Source organism: Manacus vitellinus, unplaced genomic scaffold (assembly GCF_001715985.3).
Source record: "Manacus vitellinus isolate BGI_N305 unplaced genomic scaffold, ASM171598v3 scaffold_21_pilon, whole genome shotgun sequence".
In the NCBI taxonomy this organism is placed as follows: domain Eukaryota; kingdom Metazoa; phylum Chordata; class Aves; order Passeriformes; family Pipridae; genus Manacus; species Manacus vitellinus.
In genome coordinates, this window is record NW_021939546.1 from 8893676 (window position 1) to 8904307 (window position 10632).

General features: G+C 43.5%; 1 protein-coding gene across 1 annotated transcript; it reads left to right on the forward strand.

The window, feature by feature from the left end:
• The first annotated feature begins 3043 nt into the window (after nt 1–3043).
• LOC103758936 (cytochrome c oxidase assembly factor 7) lies at nt 3044–4999 on the forward strand. The gene is made up of 3 exons (XM_018072050.2): nt 3044–3210; nt 3281–3421; nt 4411–4999. Exons 1-3 carry the CDS (start codon nt 3108–3110, stop codon nt 4857–4859), a joined length of 693 nt encoding a protein of 230 aa, XP_017927539.2. The 5' UTR covers nt 3044–3107; the 3' UTR covers nt 4860–4999.
• The last annotated feature ends 5633 nt before the right edge of the window (nt 5000–10632 follow it).

A 10632-nucleotide genomic window follows, 5' to 3' on the forward strand; every position in this document is an offset into this window, starting at 1 on the left:
TTCAAGCAGTGCCTCTGCTGCTCTTTCCTTTTTTTTTTTTTTTTTCTTCTTCTCTCCTCCCTCCCTTCCCCGGTGTTTACCTCCCCGACCTGGAAGTGAATGTGCCTGAGCCGGCCGGGACGCGACGCCAAGCCCGCCTCCCTTAAAGGGGCTGCGCCGGCCCAGCTTTGTGGGGTGCCGGGAGAGCGGAGCTTCTCCGAGGCTCAGAGTGTGAGGAATAGGGGCCATTGCTCAGCAAAACGCATCGGCCTCGCTGGTTACTTGTGTGCGGGGAACCTTCCTGCCGCCTGGTTGCTCCGGGTTTGGAGCCAGGATTCGGGAACACCGAGGCACCAGGGGTGCCCGGGCTGGAGCAGGTGAGCTGCAGCTCCCTGTGTCTGGACCTCTCACAGCCATGAACTGGCGTCACTTCTTGCTTCGTGCTCACAAGCCTCTGAAATTTAAGTGTTTCCTGAACGAACTAGTTTATTCTGGTAATATGAATAGTAGCCTGCACCACTACAGTCGCTTTTGCCATTTACTTTGGAGAGGAGCTTTGCCATAAGGAATAAACTATTACAAACAAAGTAATTTCAGGATTCAGATATAGTAGTAGTGAGGAAAACCTGTCTCCCGACTAATACGTACTGCAATGTATTGCTTGTAAAGGGAATAGAGTTATTTTTTGTTTCAGGATACAAAGTAAAGAGTAATGCAAGTACCCCGACCAAATAAAATGAATTTATAAAGAGTTTACTCTTGAAGAAATGCTGATTCTACATACAGAAGCTTTGGATAACTGTTATTTGTAAACCAGCAAGACACATAAATACATATTAAGGTATAATTGCTAAAATAACTTACATTTCTGTCATTGCAAGCTGACAAAATATTCTAAAAATACTATGAAGCACAGTTTTGCCTGTTTAAGGACTACATAACAAGGGTCAGTTATAGTCCCAATTCTTTAGATTAGGGTGTTGATGTAGAGAAAATAAATTATGTACTCTGGATCTGACAAGAACAGAATTAAGAGTCTTCATGTTCTGAATTTAACTTAAAAATCTAATCTCCTTTGAAGAAATAATTTATATTATTATGAACACAGAAATTAGCTTAGATTAGGAAGGAGCTGGTCTTATTATTCTTGGTCCATTATGAGTTTCATCCACTTCCTAATGCCTTTACAAACTTCCAGGCTGTTCTTTTGATACCTATATAACAAATTCACTGATTAACTCCCAACTTCTGCACAGATGTCACCTTCTCTTTCTCATTCCATATGGATTTATGATAGAAACTATCTTCCTTTCTCCTGTCTGGGCTCAGACAGTGAAAACTTTGAAGTGACAGACTGATCCCCTGCTCCCAGTGCCAGTTCTTGGCCTGCCCCGCTGTACTTGGGAATCCTCTCTGTGACTCCATTCCTAGTTTGGAGAGGCCGTATGGCTGAGTTGGCACCGGCTCAACATCGGCATCAGAAACTGCAAAGGCAAAATCCCAGCAGGAGCACACTCTTCAAAGACTTAAACCAACAAACTCAAGGAATTTCTAGTGACTCTGTGCAAACTGGAATGTTTTTCAAAGATGTTTTTTCAAAGAAACAATATTTCTGGTACAAAATCAGTTAATTTTCCAAAAGCCCTCTCCAGAACACAAGCTTCCCACAGTCTCCAATCGCAGCCAGCATGGACCAAATGATGTGTATCTTCTTACTTGTGTTCTCTAGTGGGTTTGGGTCAATACATTTTGAACACAAGATTTTTATTTCCTATGGAAAATGTGTTTTAACTGCAATCCAAATTTAGAGCAGTCTGAAAACTTTTAGGGAAATACTTTAGAAGCTGTAACTGGTGTTTCAGCCATGTGCCCAGCTGAGTTTGCTGCCAGTCTGGCTGATGATGGTTGGTCACAATTAGCTCCAGCCCTTAATAAACGATTGGGCTTTTTCCTATGGGACCCTCTGCACAGGATTTAACTGAGTTTTATTTATCCCAAAAACTTGGCAAGCCGGTCTTATCCTACTGAAATACTTTGGGACAAAGCATTTGCAAATATTCTCTGTAATTCATTTTAACTCAAGCATACTTTCACATTAATTTTAACTCTAAGCAATTCATCGCATAAATTTCTAATGTGCTGCTTTACAGAAAATTCGGTTTGTGCTCAAAACTGCTGGAATTGGATAGTGTGCCATGTTTTGTGTAAGTATTCTAATATCACATTCGGGTTAAGTTCATCCATAGTGTTCCAGTGTCTCTGGAAGTGTTCCAAGGCCAGGTTTGATGGGGCTTGGAGCAACCTGGCCCAGTGGAAGATGTCCCTGCTCATGGCAGGAACAAGATGAGCTTTAAGGTCCCTTCCCACCCAAGCCATTTCGTGATTCTCGGATCACTGGAGAACGAAGGTTTGATGTGTGTTAAGCTCTTACCAGTCCCTGAGTGTTCTTAGCGCTCCTGACACTGCCAGCTCAGAGACACTCGGTGTCAGGTTCCAGCTCTTCCAAGAGCACCTCCAAGCTTTTGTGGCACCACAGAAAGGGGCGGTGGCTGAGAACAGTCTCTCGCCGCAACTCCTCCGTTCTGAGTTGGAAATTAAGGAGCTGTTAATCCAGACAAAAGCATGCGGGAGGCAGATGGGGGAATGGGGGAAGCAACCGTGACTCGTAAGCCATACAGAGCGCATTAATGCACATAGTCTCGATTGTCTCAGTCTCAGACATGTCTCAACTTGTGGACTGGAGTGTTCCGAATCAGACCGGGAATACGCATCCAGTGATACAAAACTGAGAGTAAAATACTAACAGCGTGCTATCGCTTAAAGCTGCCGAACTGTCAGAGTTCCCGGTGAGCGCGGGAGGGAGCGGCGATGGGAGGAGCGGTGGAGGAATGCCCGGTCGAGGAAGGAGCAGGGGGAGTGGCCGGGGAAGGGGCGGGAGGAGAAGGAGCAGAGTGCACGGGAAAGGGCGGGAGGAGAAGAGCAGAAGGATGGCCGGGAGAGCGGCCGGGGAAGGGCGGAGGAGAAGGAGCAGAAGGAGTGCCGGAGGACGGCCGGGAAGGCGTCCGTGCCGCAGGAACGGTCGTTCCTGCGGGAGCGGCCCCGCGATCTCCCGGTGCCCGGCGCCGGTCATGGCCGGTTCATCAACTTCGCGGACAGGGGAGGTGCGGGCGTACCTGGAGAACCTGCACGTGGAGTACAGCTACCAGTGCTTCAAGGAGAAGGACCCGGACGGTAAGGGCCCCGCCGCCCCCCGCTCCCGGCGGGCCCGGCGGGAGCTCAGCCCCTGTGCCGTGCCCCGCAGGCTGCCAGCGCTTCGCGGACTACCTGGACACCATCAAGAAGGACTTCGCGGCCGCGGCGCGGGTGATGCGCGACAACTGCGAGGAGCACGGGCACAGCGAGAGCTGCTACAAGCTGGGGGCCTATCAGGCCCTCGGCAAAGGTGGGCCGGGGGGGCTCTTGCTTTTGTAAAGGTGCCTAGCGCCTGGAGTCAGAGAATTGAATCACCAAGGTTGGAAGAGGCCTTTAGGATCATCCAGTCCAATCGTTCATCCAGCACTGTCACTGTAACCCCTAATCCACATCACCCGGCGCCGCATCCAGACACCTCTTAAACCCCTCCAGGGATGGCGACTCCTCCAACTCCCTGTGTCAATACCTGACCACCTATTCCTATACCCGACCCCCCGAATACCTGCGTGTCATCCTGACCTTGAAGGAGCCCCTGTCCCACCCCTTTCATGGTCACCTCATAAAAGCAGGGGAAGGGTGGATACTTCCTTCTGAAGTATCAGCTGTAGGTTAACCACGTGTATTATTTTTTTATAATTACATCTGTATAAGTGGTAAGTATAGCCAGGGCTCAGTGTTGCAGTGTGTTCAGTTCTTAAGATTAGGATTTCTTCTCTTTTAGAGAAAGTAAGAAAGTCACTGACTGGTAACCCTGCTTACCTAGGTAGCCCCCGAGTCTGCCCAAAATGTATTTGCTGGTACAGTAATGGGAAGCAGTTAAATGAGTGGAACATCTTCCAAATGACAATACTAGTAAGGAAAAATATTTGTACTGTAGCTCAAAACTAGTAACAGTTTCAGTGCATGTGTAGGTATACTGGCAAAATATTTGCCTCATGTAAGTAAGAAATCCATGGATATAGTAGTGGAAAGAGTGTTTTGTTGGTTTGGCTTATTTTTTGGTTACAGGTGCTGTTGTGATTACTTATGAGTGGAGGAGAGTTTCCTAAGTCAAAGACATTGCAAAACCTTTGTCACTGAGACAATGGTGGTGTCTCTGAAGTCCTAAATGTTGACTGTGGTATCTAGAGAGAGGGATGCTCTATTTCCAATGGGAAGGGAAGCATGCTGCAAAGCAGAGAGACCTCCTAGCTGTTTTATCATGTCCTTACTGAAATGTTTTGGTTTCTTGGCTGACAGGTGGACTTGAACCAGATTTGAAAGCTGCCTACAAGTCTTTCCTGAAGTCATGTGAGAAAGGTGGGAAGAAGTCAGTGAATGCCTGTCACAACGTCGGGCTGTTGGCCCACGATGGGAGAGTGAACGATGACAAACCTGACCCCGTTGTCGCTAGAGACTATTACACAAAAGCCTGTGATGGCAATTTTGCTGCCAGCTGCTTCAACCTGGGTGTGATATACCTGCAGGGGGCACCTGGGGTCCCCAAGGACATGGGCCGTGCCCTGAAGTACTCACTGAAAGGGTGTGAGCTGGGGCACATGTGGGCCTGTGCCAATGCCAGTCGCATGTACAAACTGGGAGATGGCGTGGAAAAGAATGATGCTAAGGCAGAGGATCTGAAAAACAGGGCAAAACAGCTGCATAAAGAACAGAAAGAAGCTTCGAGTTCTTTAGTGTTTGGGCAGTAATGTTAGTTGCAGTTATTAAGACTGCAGTTTTATTAAATGGCAAGTGAAATTATTTAAATTGTGAGCATACAGTTTTCACTTAAATAAATATCTTGTATTTGGATATGCAAATAAACTTATATTTTTGTGAATGCAATAAATGACTAACTCTCCTGTGCCTTTCTACTTTTTTGAATACGCGAGTTCTTTAAGTGTATTGATCAGATACATGCTCTTTTTTAAGGAAGTTGAAAACTGGCCTTTTGGAAGTTTGTCCCCATGGTGTCAAGTACAAAGGCTCTCTCCTGTGTCCAGTGCTTCAGATCCGAGGCTTGTGCTCAGACCAGTTGTAACACACACAAAAATCACAGTTGCAGGTAATCCCAGCCTGGGCAGTCAGAACTGTGCCATCTCCCACACAAGCACTTGTGGAACTAGGATAGCTGCACACTTAGGTGGGCTGCTCTAAGGCAGGGATACTCAGCAGTAATTCCATAGGCTTAGACCAACTCCTAGCTCCTTCACTTATCTCCTTCACTTGCCAGCTGGTTTGTGACTGTGTGCCTGGGTGCTTTAGGTTTGCTCTCCAACACACATTCAATCACACACAAGTTATTTACTTTTCTGACAGCTTCTGTAACATTATGTTCTATTTTTTATAATACAGATTTAGGGAATAAGGTGCTAACTGATCAGATCTTGGATTCAAATCCATAGCTTAATTATATCCAAAATGTTAAGTAAACATGCAGATTCTGGAACAGCTCTCTAAATAAGCAGGTCAGTGAGTGTAAATGTATTCATGCACTGATTCTAATTTTGGTATATATAAATACATGGGAAGTTTGTGATATGTGTGTGTATGTTTTGCTGTAAATTCACTGCTGATTTAGAACATGAATGCTCTGGTGTGAATAAAGGTACAAACTTACTATTGAAATAAGTGGGATTAAAAGCAACACTAATTTGGCCGTTGCCATAACTGAAAGCAGAATTGTTAGAATCTTTCTGCATGTATGAATTAAAGCTTGACTATGCTTTGAACATACTTCCTGGAAAGGAACTGCTTCCTGCTGGAATAGAAACCCCGGCGGGACAGCACAGCAGCAACAGGGACACACCGTAACAACAGATGGCAGTGTATGAAAACATTATTGCAAAGGCTCACAGGGCCTCTGGCTTGTGTATTCAGCAGCCCGGAAAAACAAATAGTGGTGACAAAAGTGAAAGTAATTCTTCTGTTAACAGTTAATATTTTATGACAGTTCAGAAAGGTAAAGCTCTTGGAGGAACACACTTTGCCCGATTCTTTGCGACTCTGGACATTTGTTTAACTTGGGAAAGGTAAGTAAATGCTACCTCTGTGCAGTGTAACACTAGTAATAAAACAGTCTGTGTGTGTTCAGAAGTAAGCAATTACTGTCAGGTCAGGGCACTGGAGAATTGGGTGACATTTTAAGCCCTGATCTGTTTTTTGAGCTTTCAATACTCACTGCCTCAGAGTGGTCTGTTCAGATCCTCGGTCCAGGCACCAGAGCAAGCTTTCTTCCACCAGGACTAATGATTTTTAGTGAACCCTCCCAGGAACCTCCAATCAACACAGGCACCTGGGAACATCCTCAGTAAAAGCAACACGTTTCAGACAATTAAAGCCACATATAAAGTGCATGCTGTGGGAGACCTTTGCACAGCACTTGAGAACTCACAGACTTGCAGAGTTTAAATATTATAAAAAGAACCATTTTCATAAAAGCTGTTAAGTGTGTTGGTAAGATAAGTTTATGAAGTATCATCCAATTTTGTACCACCGGTTGAAAAGGCAAACCCAAATTAAGGAAGGCTCTTAAGACTGTGTTTCCAGTCTGTCTCTGAACAGTTTGCTGCCTGTTCTGCACACACCTATACCTTTTTTACACAGATATTGATGATGCTGATAAGTATGGTCCTCTCCTGTAAGACTCTTTTCCCTCCAAAGTGACATGGCACTAAAAAAAAAAAAAGATGAGTCTCATTTCAGTGTATTACAAATTCTATGTGGTTAATGCAATCTGTAGCAGCATATACACTCTATGAATAGCAGTCTATTCTCAGCCTCAAGATTATATTCAGGAGACACAATCAAAATCTGTTAAGAGGTGAAAATTGTCCTGCAAATCTTGGCTTATAACCATCTTGCTCTAGTATTATGAGGGTATTATGAAAAGGCTGATATTTTCCTGCTCTTTCTTTTTACCTGATGTTACAAAGGCTAAATTTTATTTTCCCCTGGGAAGAAAACTTTCTTCAAAGCCTCTGAGGTCGTAAAGAAAGAGTGACAGATATGTGATCATAATAGCATGCTTGGAAATGTGGAAGAACCTGTTAATCTCTTCAGGATCAGTGGGTTTTCTAAGAAATAAAAGAATTTGTCTCGGTTTCACAGCTCCCAAACCACTGTCTGCTTTCCCTTTCATTTTTTTGCATTGATCTAAGCTCACACTGACCTCTGTTAATAAAGCAGCAATACACTTCAGAAGGAATGGTGACCAACTCTAATTAATTAAATAGACTTGTGGATACCTGGCTGTAAATGATGAAAGCATTCTCTGCAGGATGCTTCCTGCAGCTCTGGAAAGATCACCAGTGGAGTGCTGGCTTTGTACCAAGATTAGAAACACTGGCGCCACATCATGTTGTGTCATTAAGTGTCATTTGGGTTAATTCTGGACAAAAGATGCAGTTGGGTAAAGGAGCCACATGACATTGCAGAAACAGAAAAACAGACTTGTTCTGGTGGTTCTGTTTCTGTGTTATATTGTAATAAAAGCAGTTTTGCATCTTTCTTACCGTTTATTCAGCCATCAGTGGCAACTCCTCTCTGCAGTGTGTGTGTGAAGGGACTTCTTGTGGCTGTACATACCCACCTGGAGGGACAGTCTGGGGGACTGTGTTTGTGTCATTGCCACACCAAGAAACCAGAATAAGAGTGTTCCTTGTTACAGCACAACCTTTTTATTGTGCTGTACAGAAAGAAATACTCTGTCAGCAATTTTTCACTCACCATCTGAGAGAGAAGAACTCTCAAGTAGCTTTTCTTCTTTGGTAGATGGTGAAGGAAGAATTCCTCCTTCCCTTGTGCTTCCCAGCATCTCATCCACTGGACCTCAGAATGACACAGTTCTGCTCAGGGTTGGCCTTTTCGAGGGGGGAAGCAAAAAGAGAGAGAGGAAAAGGAGTCATGACACAGCAAGAAACACATTAGAAAACAAGCAATATCAGTTGTGTCATCATTGCAATAATCTGTGCTGGGGTAACACCCAGGGGTCCAGATCAGACCCTGCTATTGGGCCAATTGTGTGCCCCCATAATGAATGACACCCCTGATCCAGAGATGTACAGGCTAAGAGTCAGGACTGTACAAAGTCCCTACTACATATTTCAGCAGTAAACGCTGGTGTCCTGCTCTGGTTTTCCAGACACTGTATCAGCAATATGGCCCAGAATCCTCACAAAACAGATTCTCCAAGACTCAGAAGACTTTAAGGACCAATTCTGTGCCAAATTTTCAACGTCTGAATTAGTTTGCCATGTCTGTAGCCTCCCAGTGCTTTCATTTTTCAGTATCCACACTTGAAGCAAGCACAATAACCACAAATTACACTAATTTCAGATTATATCATATATTTCTGATTTGATGTTATTGCCTTCTACTCCTAACACTACTTACAATTACTATTGCTATATTCATTCTGAATATGTTTTATGTTTCTTACAGACACACCTTTTCAGTCTTGTTTGTAATACCATAATACATTTTTTTAATATTTTATAAAGTATTTTTGTAATCCTTTTTCTCCCTAATCAACTAGTAGGAAATTTGTGTGCTATGGAATTACAAAATTTAGGCCACTTTGGAGTGGTGGTTTCAGATGGGGATTTGTGAATAGCATAATTGTAATACATGCATACACTCCCATTCATGAGTATGGTGGAAGTTCTCTGTAGGATCTCATTCTGTCTATGCAAGACTGAAGTACGGTGCTTTAAACAACCCTAGAGAGTTTTTCTTAGCAACTGAGAGGCTTCTGATGGAAGAGAAGAAAGAAAGAAGATGAAATTCCTCCGTGTTAATACCACAGTTGTCATCCAGAGCATTCTAGTGCACTTCACCCAGTGAACCACAAAGCACAGAGTTCTTTTCAGCTTGCAGAGCCATTCCATATGGAGTTGGGGTAAGAAAGACATCAAAGAAAATGTTCATTGTTTGGCCATGATGTAATTTCATGACTTGAACTAACCTGAATTTGTGTTAGAAGTTCCTTATTCTGATAGTCCTTGTTTGACACGTAATGGCCTGGTCTGAGCATTTCATTGTCTCACAAGAAAAAGTGAAAAGAAATGGGCTGGTTTCCTTCCAGCTCTCCTGCCACTGGAAGCATGCCATGTTCCTATAGAGCTTCCTGCCCAGGAAAGCAAACTCTCTTTGCTTTGCAATAATCTTTCCTGCAAAATCCTGAGAAGGAAACCTGGATTATCTCTGTAGTTCAGGACAGGAGGACAAAGCAGTGAATGACTATTGGCTCATGGCAGGTCACACGGTGCCAGTAGGGGCCCAAACTGATTATTCTCCAAATCATATTTATCATGGCAAGGACTTGTCAATTCTTTGCAAGCCAAGAAACACTGAGATGGGAAACTGGCCTTTGAATGTTATTCAGATAATATTTATGAAGTATTATTCCAGAAAGATGTGATAGCCACCTCAGCACAAGTGTTATCAATAACTGTTGAACAGAAAATAAGAAGCTGTGGCACTGTCAACACCACAAGCAGCCTTGCTTAGTTACCTTCAGGGAAGTTATTTTCTGTACCTTCTTGAGTGAAGAGTTTTCTCTACAGCATTATTTTACTTATTTGTTCTGCAGTTGGTCCAAAGGCCCTCAGAGAGATCAGATATAATTTGAAACCCTGAGCTTACTTTAAGTTCTTTTCTGCTGGGTTTTGTGAGTTTTACACATTCCTCAGAACCCAGGGGTTGACACTAGAGAATGCCAGGGACTGACACAGTTATAAAAGCCACAGAATCTGTGAACAAATTCAATACAAGTGATGGTTCCATAGGAGCAGCACAAAGGCTTTGTTACAGCAAACAGTAAAAACTTCCCACACCCTTTAAGAGTTAAGCAAAACATCTCTGTACTTGGCTGGGTAATTTCTGTTTGCTGTGTACTGCAGCAGGAAATGCTCGAGTGCGATGTTTGCTGACTGTTGTGTTCATTGCTCCCACAGCAGGCTATGGACATTTCCAGATCACACTATCACACCATAGTGACAGTGCTGATCCATTGATGGCTTAAACTGCAACAAAAATTAACAGCTAGTTAATATAGTTCTATAAATGATAGGAGATAGGTGATGTCTAGTGATCGCTTCTAATTCTCTGTGAACTTTCTTTCCTAATTTAATGCCATTCTAATATGTGTGTTAAACTAAAGCCTATGGTCAGAGAGCATTTTCTTATGCTGTAGCTGTACCCTAGTGATCTTTAGGTAAGAATGTAAAGCATTCAATCCTTTCAAATGCAGTATGATTTTGCCTTAGACACTGTGCAGTTACAAGTTGCAGCCTAAGGCTATATTTATACCATAGCAGAGCCCTAGAAATATTATATATATACTACTTTCCCCATTACAATCTTCAGGGAACAATCTCAAGAAAGGGTTTTGACCCATGATTTGAATAAATAAATAACCTCCACTTGATTTCAATTACTGTCTCTCCTCAGTATTTTGCAGTTCTGACCAAGGACACTTGC

Excerpts from the sequence above, each read along its gene's own strand:
- LOC103758936 (XM_018072050.2), top strand. The coding sequence starts at position 3,108 with ATGGCCGGTTCATCAACTTCGCGGACAGGGGAGGTGCGGGCGTACCTG. Across the intron at positions 3,211-3,280 it reads CAAGGAGAAGGACCCGGACG|GCTGCCAGCGCTTCGCGGAC; the intron begins GTAAGGGCCCCG and ends CGTGCCCCGCAG. Across the intron at positions 3,422-4,410 it reads CTATCAGGCCCTCGGCAAAG|GTGGACTTGAACCAGATTTG; the intron begins GTGGGCCGGGGG and ends CTTGGCTGACAG.